The sequence below is a fragment of the Vicugna pacos genome, chromosome 9, assembly GCF_048564905.1.
Source record: "Vicugna pacos chromosome 9, VicPac4, whole genome shotgun sequence".
Classification (NCBI taxonomy): Eukaryota; Metazoa; Chordata; class Mammalia; order Artiodactyla; family Camelidae; genus Vicugna; species Vicugna pacos.
In genome coordinates this window covers 62978600-63001056 of record NC_132995.1, presented here as the reverse complement: position 1 = coordinate 63001056, position 22457 = coordinate 62978600, and the positions used below count along the sequence as shown (strand labels likewise).

Genomic DNA, 22457 nt, shown 5'->3' with positions numbered 1-22457 from the left:
CTATCAGTTTCCTGATTCAGGAGCTAGAAGGCAAAATTGGGTGGGACCTGAGAAGGAAGTGTAACTAAGCTGTTTAACATCTGACCAGATAGATCATGTGTTTGTGAAAGTAAACTTCTCAGCTTGTAATGATAAAAAATATCAGGAGTATCTAAACAAATAGTATAAAACAGTTTTTCTTCTCTGGGTCTTATGATAGTTTTCAGTTGCCTATGATTCCTTTTTCTTGCTAAATTCTGTACAGCAGTTCTTTCAGCTCACTGTCACTAGACTTACCACTAGGTTGTAGGAGTACCGTACCCCAAATTGTTTCTTCAGTAGAGCTGTTTTTTTTTAAACCATTCTCAGTATCACATAGAAAAGAGTCAACTGTTGTACCACTAAGCTATTTGGAGAAGTGCTCTAAAATAGTTAGCATGTAAAATTGGCCTCACATTTAATTGAGTTTTTAAGGCACAGCAAGTAGTCTTCTGTATTTGGATGTGCTATTTGGAGAATGGGTCAATCTGACCTTCTAACCTTTCTCAGATGTGATTGATATTAGTTCAAGAATAGAACACTGGTGTGCTTGTTTTGGGTAAGGCCATTTATGGGGTGGTGAGTGTCCAAACACAGAATAGTTTTTAACATAGGACTTTATGATTTTCAGATACTTTTTGGGACTTCAGTTATGTTGTTATCTTCTTTCCCCTCCTCCTCTTCTCCGTCCTACATCATATTTAGAGCTGGCATTCCTAACAGACCTATATTTAAAGAAACATGAAAACATACCAGTTAAGACTTAATAATGATTAGAAGAAACCATGATAAAAGGAAGTAATGTAAACAGAACAACTTTGTAGTCATTCTTTGTATTATGTTTTCACCTAAATGACCATGTTTAGCTTAAATGCAGTGAGTCTACCCCAGTTAAAAGGCTGTTATTGAGATCTGGTTTCACTAGAGAGAAAACTTGTGATATCTATAAATTGCTTTTGGCAACACTGCCTTTATTTACAATGTGAAGGTGAACAACACTTGGGAGGTACTTCACCAAGGGGAAGACAGAGCTGCTAGCTATGAAGACAGCCAGTGGAGCTGGATAGCCTGGTGGAAACTAGCAAAGAAGCTGCATTTCATATCAGCAGTTGCTGATACAGCTTCTCTTCCTGCAGGTATTTTGGGGTGGGAGAGAAGACAAGGTTATTGTGCATCTTTGTGTAGCTGGATCATTTTACTTACAAGCCATAAGAGTCTCAAAATGCTGCAAGAATACACAGCAACATGTATGACATTCATGTCATGGCCTAAGTTAACTTTCTGTGCCCACTTCAAATATGGACCATACTCATTATTTGAGAGATGAGGCACTGCTGTGATTAGTAAGCTGCTTGCAACACTGATATTTTTAGATGGGAAAGATTTTGTTAAGCTTTAGACTAGTAGTGAGCTGTATTAATACAACGTAGGATTATGAGTGTTAGTTCTTAGATTGCTAAAGAAACACATTTCTATCTTGACACAGCAGCCTCTATATTTTTTATTTAAAAAATTGCAAATGTTAACTGCAGTTCCCTCCCCTTCCCTTCTGGCCCGAGGTGAATGGTGTCCGGGAATATACCTAGAACCTTTTGGAAAAAGATGAACAGGGGAGGGAATTGTAACAGCCGCTAGAGGAGAGCAGCTTCCAAATAGGCTGCCCACGCTAAGAACGAGGAGGCTGGTGTTGGAAGGGCTGCCTCTGGGGAATGTTAAAAGGTGTTGATGGGCTCTTGACAGTGTATTTTTCATGCCACCAAAATAACTGCTTATTGGATTGGAAGTCATTACCTTGGTCCTGAATTAATCGCTTCAGTAAAACTAGCTTTGCTGACTACAGAAGTCATGTGAACATGCAATGGGAAATCCTGTCTAGAAGGGCAGATGCTGACCTGTGGCCACTTAAATAAGTGATTTTGTTTTTGCTTTGTTTTGTTTTAAAAGGCCATTGTGTTTTTGACATTTAAGCAATTTAAAGTTAAAGTTGGAACACCTAAACTAAAAAGCTGCTTTGGATATATAAAGATACTTGTTAATCAAGTTCCAGTGCAGTATATGTGGTTTAGCTTGAGTATTATTTACTTATTTATTTTTGAAATTCGATTGATTTGATCCTATAGAAGAAAGAAATTTGAAGGGTTCACTTATTCTACAGGTAATTATTGAACACTTTCTATGTGCAAGGCCCTGGTCTAGATGCCAGGATATGTAGCTCTTTCCCTTCCACGCCTTTAGGATCGTCCTTAGACTTAATAAAACAGGCTGTAGACTCTGCCTCGTCCTTATTTCACAGAGCAACCTAAAGAAAAAAACTTGCCCTGTCAGATGTTGAGCCGAGGTGGGTTTTAAATGGAAGCACACTGAAGCTTTTCTTTCAGGCCTGCTACCCAGTAGTAGTATCTATGACTAATATTGCATCAGTATTCTCTGCTTTGATTCTTGGTAGAAACGTAAGTGTTCCTTTGTTTCTGCTTCATTACTGTAGAGTCCTGCTAATTCAGTAATAGCCTTGTTCATAGTAGCCGCCTGTGCCTAGGCTGCACATCTGAGCCTGATTCTTACATTGCCAGCGGATGCTACCCTAGCTGGAGGGTACATATGACAGAGGAGGGGAATGTTTTGTAGCTGTAACTAATGGGCAGTTTACTGTTCTTGGCTTCAAAATGCCTATGACCCTGTTGCTAGCAATATGGAGAGAAGATTTTTAATCTGTAAGAGTTCACATTTCCAGAAATATTTGCTAAAAACTTAGTTTAATGGATTCTCCATGGGAACCTTTTCAGATTCAGTCAGATTGTTTCAGATTATCAAACCATTCTGTTTTCATGGGAGGTTGGGGTTTATTTTATATTCAGAGAAAAGATTTATCAGAGTTTAAACAGGAGTTCAGGAGGTAGATTTAAACCACTTAATAGAAGAATGTGTTTTCCTACACTTTAGAAATGCCCATTAACTTATCTATAAATAATGTTAATTGTAAGCTACTTGCTATTTATTAAGGCCAGTATTCAAGTATCCTTCAGCAGGTAACTAGTTCTGCTTTATTTCATTTAAGGAAGTTTTTAATACAGAGTTTCCAAGTCATTATTTTTTCCTTCCTTCAAATTAGTCCTAATTATTTAGAATTACTATGATGTGTATATTTTTAAATTTTTTTAGAATATTCTGATATTTTACTGGATATGGAAGGTTCTGGGGATACCATCTTGGCTTTGTACAGTATAGATGTGATTGGACTCTGACTATTGGCACCTCAGTGCCCATCACCATTTAAGGCATCTCTTCATAATTCTTTCAAAAAACAAGACCACTGCTAACTTCAGGATAAAAATGTGCTACAAGAGAATATTCTGAAATAAAAAACAAGCAGAAGCACTAAGAGATTATGCCTGCTTTTTGATAGAGTTGGGAGGAAGGGTAAAGAGTTTAATGTGTCAAAGTTGTAAGGGGGAAGAAAACTATGGAATGTGGGAAAGAAGACCTGTGAAATTAGATGCTAAAAGAAGTTGGGTATTAAGATTTTTCTCTCTTGTCCCCCTCTCCCGACAAAATTCTGCCAAAAGCATTGGGAAGAGATAGGAATTGGCATTTTGGGAGGAGTCAGTAGCTTCTGCCATCTTCATTTCTGGTGGAAAAGTGGGTGGTTTAATAGGAGCTACATGACAGCATTAGCTTTTAGGGGAGACAGTGTATGGCCTTTAAAAATGAAACATTTCATAGAATCCTTGTTGTAAGTTTCAACTTTTTGTCTTTCTCTTATAGCAAATCCAGTTTGCTGATGACATGCAGGAGTTCACCAAATTCCCTACCAAGACTGGCCGGCGATCTTTGTCTCGCTCTATCTCTCAGTCCTCCACTGACAGCTACAGTTCTGGTAGGTGTGGCCTTCATAATCTCTTCGATCTCTCTTCCTTGTTCCAGAGCCTTGACCTAGCTCTCTACCCAGTTTTCTTCACTTATCTAGAATCTGAAAATATATCAGGACCGCCCATCTTTGTGCTGAAAGCTGAAAACTAGTGGTTGGGCAATGGGAATGTTCCCAGCCAGGTTGGTAGCCGGAGAAACTTGTCATCGAGACTTTCCTCCCCTGATGATCTCTGTGCGTGGTCTGTGGCCAGTGCCTGGTTGGTAGTACTGGGCCAATTCCCATTCCCACGTTTCTCCACCCAGATTGCAAAGGGAGAGAATCAGTGGTATTTTGGCTGACAGAACTGGCCTTGGAAAAGAGGTGTTCTTTGGAAGCATAATTTCTGATTTCTTTGTGTAAGATATACCCTGCCATCTCTTTTTCTTTCTTGCCTTTAAGACTGCTTATATTGGCACAATAAAAATTAGTATTTGGCTCCTTTTGTTTACTAGGTTGCCCTTTTGGTTGAAGTATCCTGCCCTGTTAACCTTTGCAGTGGGGAAGTGTCAAACTAATGTGGCTCCAGCTGTTTCTTTTTAGTTCTCCTCTCCTATCTTAACCCTATATAAGTAGTCTTTTTTCCTGATCTGAATTGTGCCCTTCTCAACTTTAGAGGGGGTATTAGAAAACATGGAAAAGGGTACAGAATTTTAGGGTTTGAGTACTGGAGGAAACGGGGCGTCTAATCCAACCCCCTCATTGTTCAACTGAGGAAACATTGTTAAAAGATTAAAAGGCTTGCCCAAGGTCATAGATAGCTATTAATGTCAGTAAAGGGATTTTTACTAAAAGCTATTTATCCTCTTTTGCCAGAATGAACTGAGCTTGAGATACAAGGACTTTTAAAAAAAAAAAACTAAATAGTTTTTAAAAACAACTTCTCTGTCCTGTGCCACTGATAACCCAGTATGGAAAGGGTAGGCAGACAAGTGCAAATGGTGGTATACATGGTTAAGCACTGAAATAAATGAATATTCAGACTTACTGTTGATACGTGAGCAAGAAAAGATTTCAAACCTAAGGACTATCGTAAATGAAAAGATGTTTTGGAATGACAGATACAAAAATGTTGTTAGTTGACAAGCTAATTATAGCTAAGAAAGAAAAAATTTCGAAAGATTGAGTTATAAGAGGAAGGAAGATGGGATGAGTGAAGAAAGCTTTAAGGAAGTCTTCAAAGATCTTGATGGCCATGTATTATGGAAACCTATTAGAGCATTTCTCGAAAGCATGGTGACAGGTAAATTTTCCTAGTGGGGTAGATAACCTTTGGTATTATTTGTGTTAGCTAGATAGAAGGAGGGTGTGTGCATGGAAGTCAGTGAGAGAGACCTGATGATGGCAGAGATGGTAATCAAGAAGATATTTGATTAGGGAGAAAAGAAGTGATTTGTGAGATAAGGAGTGATTGTTATATGTCCTCCTGCATATCTATCTGAAAGGACATTTTTAGCCTTTTGTAAAGCTACTTTTTAAAGTTGAACATCTTGAGTGATCTCAGGACTGTTAATAGAAGCTGCTCACCTTTTATGTCATTTCTCTCTGTTCTTGAATATAACCTAGTGTAAAATCTGTAAGATTTTATAAGATCATCTTACTGCTTTTATCCATTTATACATTAATGGTTGTCAAAGTATGGTCTTCTAAACAGCAAGATCAGCAACACTTGGGAACTTGTTAGAAATGCTAATTCTTGGGTCCCACCTGAGACCTGCTGAGTGGGAATTTCTGGCATTGGGGCCTAGCTTATGTGTATTCCAACAAACCTTCCATGTGATTCTGATAGATGCAAAGTTTGAGAACCAGTAATCTATAGAAATAGCATCTCTTATATGCCCTAAATTATTATTTTATTTTTGCCATTTCTGGTTCCAATTCAGGTTGGGACCAAGTACCCATATTATCAGGGATTCACTTGAGCTGGCGTAGCATTGGAATCAATAGCTCCTTATCACAGGCACTAATGGCGAAGTGTCCTCAGGGTATGTAAGAGGCCTACAACATTGAAAAATCTACATAGGTTTCATTCGTACCATCTATTAGACCCTGGAGGAGTAGAACAGAGAGTGACATAAAAGGTGGTTCCAATTAAGAGTGTTCACTTTAAAGAGTCCCTTAGAGACTGCACTCTGTGGAGTTGAGCCCACTGAGGTTTTTCTATCCTCATTTCTTTCTTTCCCGGCTCTAGCTGCGTCCTACACAGATAGCTCTGATGATGAGGTTTCCCCCCGAGAAAAGCAGCAAACCAACTCCAAGGGCAGTAGCAACTTCTGTGTGAAGAATATCAAGCAGGCAGAATTTGGACGCCGGGAGATTGAGATTGCAGAGCAAGGTAAAGAAAGGGGGTGGGTAGGGGACCAGAAGCAACCCACTCGTTGGTCATCCAGAATCCAGAAACAACTCAAGACTTGAAAGCTAACTTGAAAGTCTCCTGGGAAAATCCAGTATCCTGGACATTTATATAAAAACAGATCTGTCTGTATGGAGCTTGGGCCTCAGGATTCTTGCTCTTGTTCTCCCTGCTTCCTGTTCTCAGCATGTGGTAATTACACAGAGTGGTTTCTCTTTTCCTCCCTCAAGACACTATATTCAAAGATCTGCTTGCGGAGTCAGCAAGTCTTGGGTCACTACACAGTGGTTAGTTCTGTGGGATCCTACCACAATAGCAGAGACCCAGATTTCCCAGAAGCTGCAAATGTAGGAGGATTTTCAGCTAAGGATGTGGTGACCTAGGGACTCACGTGGTCTTTGATCCTGAGCACCCTCTGCTGGAGCAGGAGTAAAAGTGACTGACAATAACAATAAGTTAAATACTGGTTTCTTTACCCAGCCCCACTCCCAATAAGATTTCTTTGCTCTGTTGTTGCTTTCACATTGAAGGCGCTCTACTGGCAGGGAGTACAGAAATCAAACAGACTGACAGAATAGAATTAGATAGCATAGAAAAACAGAAGCAAGTGGCTTCTGCTGAGGTGAAGTCTTTCTTCCTGGTCTGATGATTGTAGTACATAGGAGTCCATTAGCCAATGCCATGACTGCTGAACTCTTCTCCCAAATGAATGATGAGACTCACCCTCCATTGTGATCATTTTTGAGAATTTAACTACATGTAAGCCATCTAAATATAAGTCTGAAACCATAGAAGAAGAGAGTAATTCCAAATGATTAGATGACAACTCCCTGCTGTGGTTCTGCCTGTTGAAGCTGCCAGTCACAAGAGAAATATGCTTAGAGTTTTTCTACCTTATCTCACCGTATCTTAAAATATTAGACCAGCCCTAGATGTTGCAGGGGCAGGAATTAATGGCATTGCTAGTGCAGACCTAGCTCAAATCCTCTGTTCTTTCACAGACATGTCTGCTCTGATTTCACTCAGGAAACGTGCTCAGGGGGAGAAGCCCTTGGCTGGTGCTAAAATAGTGGGCTGTACACACATCACAGCCCAGACAGCGGTGAGTTTGTTGGGGGAAAAGAGATGGACTTCTGATGAAGAGGGAAAAAAACTTTTTTTTAACTTTTTTTTCCCTTGCCAATCTATCCAACCTACAAATGCTAACTATTAGGTGAAACTTGTCAGTTACACAATAATGGAGTTTTCTACTTTGTTTGTATAGATATAACCTGCTTTTAGCAAACCTGACTTAGATCTAGATTTGCAAAAATATAATTGTTATAAAAATGTTAAGACTTTTAGAAACATATCTTTTGGGTAAAGTTAGATACTAATGTGCTAACTAGTGGATTACACCCTTTTGTAATGTCCTAGTGTACTACCTGTTGCTGCTGAGTTACTGGGTGTTGTTCTTTTATATGCCACTCCTGTCTGGCCCTCCCTTTCTCACCCTGTCTTCCTATACATCTATATAGGTGTTGATTGAGACACTCTGTGCCCTGGGGGCTCAGTGCCGCTGGTCTGCCTGCAACATCTACTCCACTCAAAATGAAGTGGCTGCAGCACTGGCTGAGGCCGGTAAGTTCAGTTTTTTTCACCAACTTTGCCTCAAAGTAATTATCTAAACATAATTTTTACATATCAGAATTGTCTTTACAGCGTCATTTATGTCTGTGGGCTATAAAATATGGAGGGTAATAAAAATATCAACAGGAAGAAAATGAATAATAAAATAAAGGTCCATATCAATACTGGAATATTATATAGTTATTTTAAATGATCTTGAAAAGAATCTAATACATGGGGAAATGCCCGATTCTAATATTAAATGAACAAGAAAGAACTTTGAACTTTAAACTATGTGAGCTATTTATGTCTGAGCTCAACTGGTCTCCTTTCACAAAAGTTTCATCACTTTTGAGAGAAGAGAAATAAGAAGTACCTTCTATTTGTTAGTTGATTAGATAATTTGATATTCAGTATTGCATTGAAAATATATGGACCACTTAAGAGTTCAATTCAACATAAGCAAATTTTATTGTTAAATGTTCAGAAGAAAGTCACTCAAGTTTCTTTAAGGATCTCCCATTTTCCTGTGATCCTCAGATAGCAACTGTGTAGTACTTTTGTTGTTTACTCTTTTCTAGTATATGTTGCAGAAAATTTGACGTTCCCCCTCAAAAATCCATAATCTTGCTACACAGAGATAATATTTGACATATTTTTCCTTTTTTGTATTCAGCTTTTACAGAGGTGAAATCTCAGTATGTATACAATTTTATAACCTAAATAACAAAATTTTCAGAAGTAGTTTTCTCCTTGTCACTGAAAACTTTGACAGCATCATTAATAATACTCATATAGCCATGTGATTTTTCTTGACTGTTTTCCTATTGTTAAACATTTTAGGTTATTTCAAGATACTTGCTAATATAAATAATGTTCCAGTGAATAGCTTTGTCTTGATTTCCACTTCACTTTATCTCCTTAGGATACAGTTCCAGGTATAAAATTGGCCAAAGAGAATAACATTTTTAAGGTTCCAGAATACTTTGAAAAACAAAAATCCCTTAAATTCTTAACCATTTTCTGAACTAAAGGTGCTCTTTTGACTTTTTGCCCTTCCTAAATTTCCTTTCCAGAATAATATCTGTAACTTTTTTCTCTTCACCTGGATTTCAAAGACTAATATTGGTATAGGACACTCCCCAAAGGAGGAATCCACTGATTTGTTTCTATCTCTGCAGGAGTTGCAGTGTTTGCTTGGAAGGGCGAGTCGGAAGATGACTTCTGGTGGTGTATTGACCGCTGTGTGAACATGGATGGGTGGCAAGCCAACATGGTAATAATGCGTATTTATCCCACACGTTTGACAATGGATTTCTTTCCTTTTTTCCCTCAAAGCATGGTTCCCTAAGTGTTTTGGATGTTTGGTCTTAAGCATTTTGTTGCCAAAGTGTTTAGCTTGATACCTATCCAGAATAGGTCTGAGTACTGAATGGAAAGGCGGGGGAAGGGTAAGACCAACTGAACACATGTGGCTCAAACACAGCAGAAAGAAATAGAAGAAAATAATATGGTACATCTTTGGAGTAGAATTCTGGTTTCTTTCCTGCCCCAGCTCTCCTTTTGCATTCAAAGGGCCTGTATATTTCAAGGCTCTAGAGTAAAAATGAGTCTGTGATAAGCCTACTACTCTTTTCACTATAGCCTAGAACAAACTTAGGAATCCATTTAACCATTTTACACCAACAAATTTAACTGTGTTTCCGCTGTCTAAACCTGCTCTAAGGAGCTCTCAGGAGTGCTCTTCCAAAACATACAGGGCTCTCTTACTAGTACGGAAAGTGGGTTCACAGTTCCCCCCAGCTCTAGCAGCCTGAATGCCCATAGAAGTCTTCTGGCTGTTCTGTAGATCCTGGATGATGGGGGAGACTTAACCCACTGGGTTTATAAGAAGTATCCAAACGTGTTTAAGAAGATCCGAGGCATTGTGGAAGAGAGCGTGACTGGTGTTCACAGGTAACAGATTCTGGAGTAGCTGCCCTTGTGTCCCTGCCTCAGCAAATTCTTCTGGTCTCTCTTAGGCTGTAGGGCTGTGTTTCAGGCTTGTAACTAAATGGGAGTATTTTCATTAGATAAAACTTGCAAATTTTTACCTTTGAAAAATCAAGGAGACTCTAAAAGGAAGTCATTTCAGGTTCTAGTTCACACATTTTTCTCTCCCATTTATTCCACTGTGATTCTCAATCAGTATTGGGAGGTAGGGGAATGAGTATATCTTGAAAACTGTATTCAACTTTGTACTATAATTTTATATTTGAAATATGAAAAAAGTCTATTGTAAAACTATGTTATACACACAACAAAAAGTAAAAGTGGGCTAAATATTCTTTGCTTGTTGGAATACCTAAAAGATGACTGAGAGAGTGTTTCTCATTTGGGGGCACATTGCATATGCTTAAATACACACACACGCGGAACCATATCAGAATCATTGATAATCTTTGTTTATCAGAAGTAGGCATGGGTTTTTTTAAAGATTGAGAAAATGCTGATCTAAGGAAATATATCCCCTTTTATGGAAGAGGAGTAAATTTCTTCAATTGAAAGTTTTTTTTTTTCTTCCAAAAAAAGGGAAGGGGGGAGGGGAGGAGAAATGAAAAGAAGTAAGGAGGGATAACAAGGAAACAATTTGTTTACTAGTATTCTTGGGTAATAAATAAAACTGGGGAGGGCAGCACGGAGCTTGAAGAGAATTAGGCAGACTTTGCCAGTTACTATGTTTTACCAGCTGATTTTGGTTTTGTTTGTTTTTGTGACTTCTTCTCCCTTTAGGCTATATCAGCTCTCCAAAGCTGGGAAGCTCTGTGTTCCAGCCATGAACGTCAATGATTCTGTTACCAAACAGAAGTTTGACAACTTGTACTGCTGCCGAGAATCCATTTTGGATGGGTAGGTTGAAATGTATAGTTATTCAAATTTATAGGGGTAAATTTGGGTTGGGTTGTAGTGTTAGTGTGATATCACTCAGTTTTGTCCCTGGTCTTCCTTTGGCGTTAAAAGTTTGTTAGAGGGGTTCTGTCTCATACTGAGCCCAGCCAACTTCCAGTTAGGGGGCATTGCCCCACACTTAATTTTCAGAGGGACTGTGTTTGAGCTAATAATGTTTGAGTTGAGCCCTTGTCTGTTTTCACAGCCTGAAGAGGACCACAGATGTGATGTTTGGTGGAAAACAAGTGGTGGTGTGTGGCTATGGTGAGGTAAATAGCTGGGCCTCAGTGTCTGAGTTTTCATGGACTTATTAGAAATGTTGAGTGAATGGGTCTTGTGCTGTCAGTGTGGAGTCACTGATGCACGGTTTAAAATATGCTTCTACATAAAAGTATTTGAAAATAATAGCAAATGTCCTTTATTCAGATTTATGAATAGAGACATATAAAATGAATTGAGTTTTCAGATTTCACCACTTTTCTTTTGGAATGGAATGTTGGCATCATTTCCCCCAGTAATAACAGTAATCTTTTATGAGGCTTAATTCAAGTAGATATGTAGCCTTTTAGCTCCACGAGTGACTTGCAATGGAGTGAAGGATAGAATCTGAAGTAGCATATAGTTTATTATCTCTAAACTAAAATAGGTAGCAAGAGATTTTATTTATTGTCATCAACAATGACCCACAGAAGTTCCTGAGCTCCTAGGCTGTCCATGTATTAGATTCTTCACAAATGAGAGTTACCAGGTTTTCCTGGAATAAGAAACTAGATGTTACAGTTGCTCTTCTTTGGTCCTGTTTCCCTAATAGTAACACTTACCTCCGTGATCTCTTTTACTATCCCAAGCTCCAGCCCTTGCTATGAAATATGAAATGTCTGCTAGATCACTCCTCTGACTAAGGGTTACAACATAACAGGATCTGTTTCTCCTCTGTTGGGTTGGAGCATCCTTGCAAGGATTTTAGCTAGATGGTTGATGATTTTAGGGAGGTTAATTCCAATCTCCCAAAGAGCCTGCCTGCCCAAATACCCATGCCTTAGTGGACCTGACTTCTTTCTTATGCTCTGCAGGTGGGAAAGGGCTGTTGTGCTGCTCTCAAGGCTCTTGGAGCAATTGTCTATATCACAGAAATTGACCCCATCTGTGCTCTGCAAGCCTGGTAAGAACAGAGTGGTAATACAATTAGATTCACTCCAGGTATTTTATGTTTCTGGGCATTCATGATTGATTATATTAACTATTCTTTGCAGAAATCTCAAAGGAGACTAGGATTGCTCTGTTCCCTCCATTATAATCCTAGGGCACTCCTAGAGCTTCTTGGTATTTTCCCTTCCTGGATGGAATCTTGGGGAGTCTGAAGAGGCCAGTGTGTGTATAGTTTAGCACAGCTGGTCACTTGTCATCCCAGTGAGGTAACACTGGATCTGACTTTTTTAGAAAGGAGTTTAGTTGTCTCATTTTGTGACCAGCTTCTGTCCCACTGCCTCCTTTTTTTTTCGCTCATAGTGTTTCTTCCTTTTCTTCCAGCATGGATGGGTTCAGGGTGGTAAAGCTAAATGAAGTCATCCGGCAAGTTGATGTCGTGATAACTTGTACAGGTTAGTATCAGCGCTTTGGTGTACGCAGAGGAGTGTTAACTCTGAGGTTAAATCTTCAGAATGGTCTAATAGGCTTTCATATAAAGTAGGTAAGACCTTTGTTCTGTGTAAAAGACTGAGAACTAGAGTAAGCTGTCAGAGCCTTAACATATTTTTCAGAAGAGCCTTTTTCCTCGATGGCTTTATATACTGCTCAATCTTAAAACTGAAGAACTGAGCCTAAAGAGCGGTTATGCAATGCACATTTCCTTCCTTAAGATGTATACATGCTTTTTGATGCCAGCAAACCTCCTCTCTCCCATATTCTAACTGAAAGCCAGTCAGTATCTTTGTCCCACAGGATCTCTTTCCTCAGTCACTCTCCTTTACTTTTAGGAAATAAGAATGTAGTGACACGGGAGCATTTGGACCGCATGAAAAACAGTTGCATCGTATGCAATATGGGCCACTCCAACACAGAAATTGATGTGGTAAGGCTTCTCTTACTGATGTGTTGCTAGGCCTTTTTTCTCTTCCTTCTGTTATAGCCAGTCCCCTGTGCTCTCTTCTTTTCAGACCAGCCTCCGCACTCCGGAGCTGACATGGGAGCGAGTGCGTTCTCAGGTGGATCATGTCATCTGGCCAGATGGCAAACGCGTCGTCCTTCTGGCAGAGGTGCACACACACAGGGTTCGGGCCGTGCAGCACAAGCAGTGTGCTTAGAGCCATTAGGGAGGGGTGGTAGGGGAAAAATATTCTGCCTGTGTTTCCCTGTACCTGCCTTTGGATATTGGTATATTTCTCAAATGGTCTGGTCCCCAAAATAGAATCACTTAAAAAATACTTACTTTTTACTAAGTAACATACTACTTCTGGACCACAGCTGACTCTCCAGCTTGTCAGACTCAGATGGACTTGCAGAAACTAAGATAAAACCTGGAGTCCTGATCTGGAACTGTAATTCTTCCTCTACCAGCTGAGTCTGGAGGGGTATAAAGTCCTTCCCTGCACTTGCTGGACCTGCGGCATTGGAATCTGAGACAGAGGGATAACACAGCTCATCCCAGTGTCTTGTTTCAACTTTTCAGGGTCGTCTGCTCAATCTGAGCTGCTCCACAGTTCCCACCTTTGTTCTGTCCATCACAGCTACAACACAGGTATGTGACAAAATGCCTGCATAGCCTGCACTGAGATTAGTGGAAATGGTTCCAATGAGAGTGGAACCAGCGGTCCTCCTATGTTCTTATCAATGTGTTTTCTTCAAGTCACAAGTTGTCGAAATTTAGGCTTTCTTAAGTATAGAAAATAATCATTATTCAGAGTCAGTGTTTGTGTGCCTTTGAGTTGGCTGTTTTGATTGAGAATATAGTGTTCCAGCTTAGCTGTAGTTAGTGTATTCTCTTATCAGAAACTAAACAAAAACACCAGCAAATTTTCTTATGATGTGTGCTGGTATTTATTACAGTCTGAGTCCTGGGTGCTGTCACTATAGTACGTCACTGAGTATTAACCCCAAGACCTTGTTAAATCTACTTTTATTTTAATATCCCTAAGAAGTGTTTTTGTGTTTTCTGATTCTCTTTTCCCGTCTTAGGCTTTGGCACTGATAGAACTCTATAATGCACCTGAGGGACGGTACAAACAGGATGTGTACTTGCTCCCTAAGAAAATGGGTGAGTGAAAACAGTAGAAACCTATATTTATCCCCAGACTGGTACATGGTTTGGTAAAATGAAGATCATGAAAAGCATTGGATTTAGAGTCAGAGTTCTGATCCCTATTCTACCACTTAGTGGGTTTTGAACCTCGGGACAAGTTCTGATCTCCATGAGCCTCAGTTTCTTTATCAGTTAAGTGAGAATAATGCTACATATATTGCAAAATTAGAGTAAGAATTACAGCTGATGAGTAAAAGTGCTTTAACACAATGGTTTAGGATAAATGCTCTTACTCTGAGTAACTTTTTAAAGTTCAGTAAACTTATTACTACTGATTACAGCCAGGGACCAAAATAAGAGAAACAGAAACAAACACAGGTTTTATTGTCCATCTTCTATGAGATAGGCAAACAATCGCCTGTCATTCCAGTGGTCAGTTGTGTTGTGTTCATGTGACATAATACATCATCTTTAGTTCTTTACCTCTCTGAATAATGGTGCCAGCCTCCCATCTCTCATTGGTTGGCCCAAATTCCTGTCCTCTTAAAGCTAAAAGACTTCTTTCTCTTGTCCCTTCCAGCAGTTTACCTCAGATTGTTTTATTGTTATTATTAGCTATTCATATTCATAAAAGTAAAAGCCCAGGAAGCTTATCTATAGGAAACTAATACATTTGTGCCAGCTGCCTTAGAAATCCATGATCCTAAGATTTGAGGTCTTTATGGATCGTATCCTAAATAAATGTTAATGGCTCAACTCTTTTGAGCTTACTGGTATCCACTTTGATTCATAATTTGACTGTAATTCAGTTAAGGAAGTTGCTGCAGGACGGTGAGAATAGTACATGATACATGGTATGTTGGCCATTGAGGTGAACCCAAAACTTTGCCAGAGAAGAATGGGGAGATACCAGTCTGCCCCAATTTGTCACCCCGGCACATGGCTTTCTAAATGCACTCTGGATGTACTGAGAGAAATAACTCAAAGACAACTTTGAGGGTTTTTTAAATTAAGCAAATATTTCAAGTTGTAGATTCTTTCAAAGTTGTTCCACCCCTTTTCCTCTTTCTCAAAAAGCTTCAAATGAAAATAGGGGAGGTTATGCCGTGAGAGGCATATTTGAAATGGAGTCTGCTCCCCTGCCGCTTTGTTCTTCCTAGATGAGTACGTTGCCAGCTTGCACCTGCCATCATTTGACGCCCACCTGACAGAACTGACAGATGACCAAGCAAAATATCTGGGACTCAACAAAAATGGGCCATTCAAACCCAATTATTACAGGTAATCTAGGGGAAAGCAAATGAAAAGCTCTTTTCCCCAGTATTAAGCCATGCAGGCTAGCTAGCCTTCTTAAATAGTGTTATAGGTGATTTTTTTACAGAGTATAAGAACTCTGCCCAAACTAACAGGGTAGACAGAGAAATTGTTTATCTAGTAGTAGATGTAAAGAAAATAAGTGTTTTCTAAGATTTTGAAGCTTGAGCCTCACCCCCAGAGATTCTGGAACAGTTAGTCTAGAATGGGGCCCGGGGTTATTTTGTGAAACTTCCCCAGATTATTCTAATGTATTGTTAGGGTCGAAAACCACTGACTTATATTATTAGAGAGCAGGAGGTAAAGCTAGAGGTGGCGTTGTTGGAAGCCCTGTGGATGCACAGGGAGAAAGGATCCTGAGGAAATGGCTACAACAGTCCCCAGCCTGGGCAGGGGAAGGACCCTGGAGAGTGTTCTCTGTTTCTGATTCTTCTCTTAGAATTCTCATGTGGAGGACACAAGTGCTAACCGATCAATCTCTTTCTTTACAGATACTAATGGACCATATTACCAAGGACCAGTCCACATGACTCTAAAAGAAATATTTTTTAAGATAACTTTTAATTTCTTCTTATTCCTTTCCTCTTGATTTCTTTTTTCCTATAATTTCTTTCTTGTTTCTTCATCTCATTATCCAAGTTCTTCACACAGGAACTTGCTTCATGGCTCTTTAGATGAAACTGAAATTCAAGGTTTCTCACCCTAGTCACTAAAGAAGGATTTTACTCTCCCAGCCCAGAAAGGTGACTCTTTCTTTACCATTTCTGGGGACGATATAGTCTTAATTGGGTACCTTATTAACAGGAAATGCTAAGGTACCTTCTATGTGGAACAATCTGCAATGTCTAAATTGCCTTAAAAGAGCCCATTTCTTAGCTGCTGAAATCAGTGTTCTTTCACTTCTTCAGAGGAGCAGGGATGGTACCTACCAGTCAGGTAGGTTAGTTGTAGGTGGTGCATGTTAATTTCCCCTAGATGCTCCACGCCCTGTTTCCTGTGTAAAGGTGGTATGTTTGGTTCAGAGATGTGTACTAGTGAGTGTTGCTTGTTAAGGTCCAGTAGGCCCACTTGAATTTAGTACAGCCCCTCCTTCACTCCCACCAGACCTCATTTTTCAGGTTTTTAACCAGACTGCAATCTATTAAGTTGAATTTTGTCCCCTAGCATTTATTTGTTGTATTTAAAAAAGAAAGAAAGAAAAATGTTTAGTCTTAATACTGAGAAGCTGGTTGGGTGGTTAGTTATCAGTTTATCTTTTGAACTTTTGGAGCTAAAAATACAGAGTTGAGTCTAGAGACATGCTGATCTCAAACTCTGATTATTTCTCTGTTTCTAGCCCATAGTTTATAGCATTAATAAACTGGGGCCATAATAGCAAATTTTATCAGCTCTGCCCCATACAGCTTGGGCTGAAAGCAAATTTCTTGAGCCATTACTCAGTATAAAGCACTGAGCTCTATCTTTAGGATTTATCCTTCAAGAGCAGATTTCTGGTCAGCTGTGCTTCTGCAGTTTAAAATATTTAAAGGGAGGAAGATGTGGATGGGAGGAGGAAGTATAAATTGTGCCAGGGTGAGAGAAATTAGCTCCATATAACTTGCCTGGGACTTTAGGCCCCATAGAACATTAGTGTTACAGAAGCGGTACCACTTTTGATTGACACGTGTCACAGAAAGTTTTTGAACTAAGATATTAAAAGGCAGTTTGTGCGTAGAGAAAGTAATCAGTATCTCCTGGCTCACACTCTGAAAGAATCCTCAGAGAGGTTCTCTCAGAGATGTATTCCCATGCCATGCACCCTGCTTACCAGCATTTCTGCATGGTCAGATGAGCTTGATGCTCATGAGCTTTAAGTGTATAATTATCCAGGATTCTAAATCCTCAACTTCTTCTAGCTTGTGGTCCTTCAAAGCTGGGGTGGACATTAGTGCTAGATACTAGAAATCTTCATTTCCCTGTTGCCAGTGATCAGAGAGACAGGCATTAAAACAGGAATATAAGGAAGGAAAGCTTTTCACTCTGTGACTTCTAGCAGGAGACAGTGATCTTGCCAAAATTTTTTCCCTTTCCTCTCCCCACCCAGCCCCTTCCCAGTCCTTGTCGATGTGACCATGCTTTCTTCTCTTAGATGCTAACGGTTCAGGCCCTTTTTCCCGGGGTATTTAACCAGCCAATCAGAACACCACATCCTTTAGGAAAGGTAACCTGGCAAACAGTGGTATCCATGGCGTCAGCTCTGTTTGAGGGAAGGGGCCCAGGTCCTGCTGCCCCCTGACCTGCCCCTACTCCCTTTTCTATTACTGTGTCCATAGGAATACTAGGTTAGGGCTCCATCTCTGTCAAGCCATGTAACAAATGACACTGGGAAATGTCTGGCATCAGAGGGAGCGTGTGGAGAGCAACTTGGGAGGAACAAGTTTATTTTGTATTGAATGATTTTTATTGAATGCAATATTAATCCTTGCAGATGAGCAATAATCATTAAAGTCAATTAAAATAATAAGACTTTATTGGAAGCCTGTGTCATTCTTGATTGAACAGCAAAACTTCATTACAACCTGTTTCCTAAGATGGGACAGGTCATGGGCCAGTCAGCAGTATCTAATAGAGATTTGTTGTGGACCTAATATGTAGAGGAACAGGCTGGATACAGTGTTCTTCAGTAACATCTTAAGTTTTGTATGCCTCCTCGGTGTCAAGCATTGGGCCTAGGCACTTTCACTCTAAATTCCTTCAAGAAGTGACTTGCTATTTAATCTTCAGGGCCCCTCACTTACATAATCCTCTTATAAGACCCTGTACCTTAGGAAAAAAATGCCTTCAAAGTTATGTAAGCTTCAACCCCCTCTTACACCTGTATTCATCTCTGAATTTGTCTTCATGTTATCTCATTTAACAATGTATCTGTTAATATTGCTCAAAAGTAATACCTTGTCTGTTTTGTTAAATTGATCCCAACCAATGTTGATATTTTCAGTGTAGACCGGTAAAATGAGTGTTTTTGATTCTCTGAAGCTTTATTATCCATGCATATAAATCCAAATTTAAGATAAATTTCACATTGCCGAATTAGTGATTTAAACATTTTTTTTAGCTGCCTCATAAATCTATTTGATAACTTTACAGTTTATTAAGTTATCTGTTATGGTAGATGGGAAAATATCTCAAAGTTAAATATTTGAATATAAAGAATTTAAATGAACTGTTTACCCTGCAGTCTCATAAAACCAATTCTTCAAAGTGATTTTTATTGCCTACCATGTGCTAGGATATGTTTTAGATGTTTAGGATGTATCAGCTGAAAATCAATATCTCTTCCTTTGTGTAATTTACATAAAATCTCAGTAAGACTCAGACTTCCCCTTCCCCTTTTTCCTTTACCCACAATTCTACCATTAGATAGGGCAGAGCAAGCTAGGCATCCACGTGGGTTCCCAGCCTGGTGTGTGTGGGTGGGAGCTGGGGATGTGGCCTAGTACCAGGAGTCATTCTACACTTGGAATGGGGAGGACATCCATGCAAGGGAGGGGTGGCAGTGGTGGATTGGGTAGGAACAGGGAACTTGATTAAATAAGCAAAAATGCTAAGGATAATGGAAGCCAATTCTCTCATTTTTAGAGGAGGTATTATAAATTAGAATGGAAAAAGACTACAATAAACTGGAGAAATGGTTCCATGGCAGGGCAGGAGAGGTGAACAAGGGAGTCCTCAAAAAATGATTGCATGTTAAAAGGACACAGAAGGCAGCTTTAAGGGGCTTATACTGAACAAATCTGGAATAATCTGAACATCAAAACAATGACATAAATCATTGAGTAAAATAGGAAACTGTGAGCATACTGATAGGAATGAATGAATGATCTAAAGTGGAGAGGCTGGCAGAGTTCACCTTAAGTGAACAAAATGAACAATAATAATGGGAGAAATCTACACCTTCTACCGCTTGATAGGATGCCTTGAGAAGAACACAGCATCCCTTCTGTGATATTTCTGCCACAGGTACAAAACCTGACTAATCATGAGGAAATGTAAGAAATCCAAATTAAAACTCATTTTACAAAATAACAGGCCTATAGTCTTCAAAAGTGCCAAGGTCGCCAAAGTCAAAGAATGACCAAAGAACTGAAGAGACTAACAATAACTAAGTGAACTGAACTGGATAATTTTGCCGTCAAGAACATTAGAGCAATTGGTGAAACTTGAGACTGTTACTACTACTAGGTAGTAACATCAGTGTTAATTTCCTGTATAAGGGCTGAACTGTAATTATTATAGAATATGTTTGCTTGTAGAAAATAAACACTAAAGTATTAGGGAGTGGTGGGTCATCAGGTCAATGACTCACTCTCCGATGGGTCAGGAGAAGACTTTGTAATGTACTTGCTACACTTTTTCCTTATTGGAGTATTTATTTTCTAATTGAGGTATAGTCAGTTTATAATGTGTCAATTTCTGGTGTAGAGCACAGTGTCATACATGGATATACATAGATTCATTTTCATGGATTTGGTTGTTTTTAAATCACAAGTTATCACACATACTCATTACTGATTCCTCTATTGCAGTGCATAAACACCAAACAAAAGGCCGATTCTTTTCAATGCTTTTCATGCCTTTTTGTTCCTATCTGGGCAAATTACTTCTGAAGGACCAATTTAGAGGTGTTTTCTAGTCAGGGGAAGTAATAAGGAGCTGAAGTTGAACTGAGCACAACCTTCTCTGAGGTGAACTAGCTCTCACTGCTTTTATGCAAGTTTGTCAACAAAGGGGATGGATTTATGTAATTTTTTTTTCAAGGAAAGACTGATTTATCTCAAGGCTAATGGTAATACATGATAAGGAGGAAACTCTCACACATACCAGCACTTGTGCCTTTTTCCTGTGGATTCCTGTGGATTTCCTAATCTCCAGTAAATGAGCTCTTCGCTCTTTTCTAATTTTCCTCTCAAAATCAAGTGAATCATATGAAAACATCACTAAATAATATGAAAATGGAGATGCAGCAATCCCTACCATTTTTTCCAAAAATAAATATAATATTTATGCTCAACTGATTTTTAATTGAATTTTCTTTTTCATTGTGAAAAAATACACAACATAAAATTTGCCATCTTAAACATTTTTTAAGTGCACAGTTAAGTGGTATTATATACATTCACATTGTTGTGCCATCATCACCACCATTCACCCCCTTACCTCTTTCATCTTGTAAAACTGAAACTCTGCCTAGTAAACAACAACTCCCCATTCCCTTCTCCTTCCAGCCCCTGGAAACCACCATTACACTTCCTGTCTCTTAAGAATTTAACTTCTCTAATTACCTCATATAAGTGGAATAATATGTATTTGCCTTTTTGTGATTGGCTTATTTCATTTTAGCATGATGACCAAGGTTCATCCATGCTCTAGCATATTGCAGAATTTCCTTCCTCTTTGAGGCTGAATACTACTCAATTGTTTATGTACCATACTTTGCTTATGCATACACCCATCACGGGACATGGGTTGCTTCCACATTCTGCCTATTGTGACTAATGCCACCAAGAACATGAGTGTACAAATATCTCCTTAAGACCCTATTTTCAATTCTTTGGGGTATATACCCAGAAGTGGAATTGCTGGATCACATGGTAAATCTGTTTTCAGTGTTTTGAGAAACAACCAAACTGTTTTCCACAGTATCTGTACCATTTGACATTCCCATCAACAGTACACAAGGATTCCAGTTTCTGCATATCTTTGCCAACACTTGTTTTCTGGTTCTTTGATAGTAGCCATCCTAATGGGAGTGAGGTGGTATCTCATAGTAGTTTTGATTTGTTTCCCTAATGGTTAATGATCTCTTCATGTGCTACTGGCCATTTGTATGTCTTAGGAAAAATGTATAGTCATGTCCTTTGGACATTTTTGAATACTGTTTTTTTGTTGTTGAGTTTTATGGTTTCTCTGTGTATTCTGGATATCAGTTCCTTATCAGATACATGATTTGCAGATATTTTCTCCCATTCTATGGGTTGCCTTTTTACTCTATGGGTAGTTTCTTTTTAATGCACAAAATTTTTAAATTTTCATCATGCCAATTGTGTTTCCAGGAATTTGTCCATTTCATGTAGGTTATTCAAATTTTTGGTGTACAGTTATTCATAGTACTCTTACAATTCTTTTTATTTCTGTGGAATCCATAGTAATATCCCCACTTTCATTTCTGATTTTAATAATTTGAGTCTTCTCTTCTTTTTTTGAAGTCCATCTGCTAAAATTTTGTCAATTTTGTTGATGATTTTGAAGAACCAACTTTTTGTTTCATTGATTCTTCTCTATTGTTTTTCTATTCTCTTATTTATCTTTTCTCTAAGCTTTATTATTTCCTTCCCTCTGCTAGCTTTGGGTTTAATTTGTTTTTCTTTTTCTAGTTATTTAAGTTATTAAGTTAGATTTTGGATTTGAGACCTTTCTTGTTTTTTAAATGCAAGTGCTTATAGCTATAAAATTGCCATTAGCATTGCTTTCACTGCACCCCATAAGTTTAAATACTTGAGGGTTTTGTTTTCATTCATTTCTCAGTATTTTGTAATGTAACCTTGTGATTTCTGCTTCCATCTATTGGTTGTTTAAAAGTGTGCTGTTTAATTTCCATAGTTCAGTAAATTTTCCAGCTTTACTTTTGTCATTGATTTGTAACTTCATTCTATTGTGGTTAAAGACGATATTTTGTATGATACCTATCTTTTTTAAATCTGTTGATCATGTTGCCTAACATGATCTATCCTGGAAAATGTCCCACGTGCCCTTGAGAGAAAGGTGTTTGCTGTTGTTGTTGGGTAGAGTGTTCTGTGTCTGTTAGATCTAGTTGGCTTATTGTGTTGTTTAAGTTCTCTTTTTCCTTACTTATCTTTTATCTGATTCTATCCATTATTGTGAATAGGGTATTGAAATATCCAACTATTATCATGGAACTATTTCTCCCTTCAATTTTGTCAGTTTTTTCTTCATATATTTTGATGATCTTCATTAGGTGTATAAATGTTTATAATTACTATAGCTTCTTACTGTATTGTAACTGTTATTAATATATAATGTCCTTTGTCTATTTT

The 22457-nt window shown here is 38.7% G+C and overlaps 1 protein-coding gene across 1 annotated transcript in view; it reads left to right on the top strand.

The window, feature by feature from the left end:
• The window catches only part of AHCYL1 (adenosylhomocysteinase like 1), a 36971-nt gene extending 19098 nt beyond the window's left edge, over positions 1-17873 (top strand). The window contains exons 2-17 of the mRNA XM_006197424.4: positions 3781-3892; positions 6114-6257; positions 7277-7377; positions 7793-7895; positions 9065-9159; positions 9733-9839; positions 10656-10772; positions 11017-11080; positions 11885-11973; positions 12342-12412; positions 12788-12882; positions 12968-13066; positions 13480-13548; positions 13986-14064; positions 15210-15330; positions 15855-17873. Of these exons, the coding sequence (XP_006197486.2) occupies positions 3781-3892; positions 6114-6257; positions 7277-7377; positions 7793-7895; positions 9065-9159; positions 9733-9839; positions 10656-10772; positions 11017-11080; positions 11885-11973; positions 12342-12412; positions 12788-12882; positions 12968-13066; positions 13480-13548; positions 13986-14064; positions 15210-15330; positions 15855-15861 (1473 nt within the window). The 3' untranslated portion in view covers positions 15862-17873. The remainder of the gene's footprint in view (positions 1-3780; positions 3893-6113; positions 6258-7276; positions 7378-7792; positions 7896-9064; positions 9160-9732; positions 9840-10655; positions 10773-11016; positions 11081-11884; positions 11974-12341; positions 12413-12787; positions 12883-12967; positions 13067-13479; positions 13549-13985; positions 14065-15209; positions 15331-15854) is intronic.
• The last annotated feature ends 4584 nt before the right edge of the window (positions 17874-22457 follow it).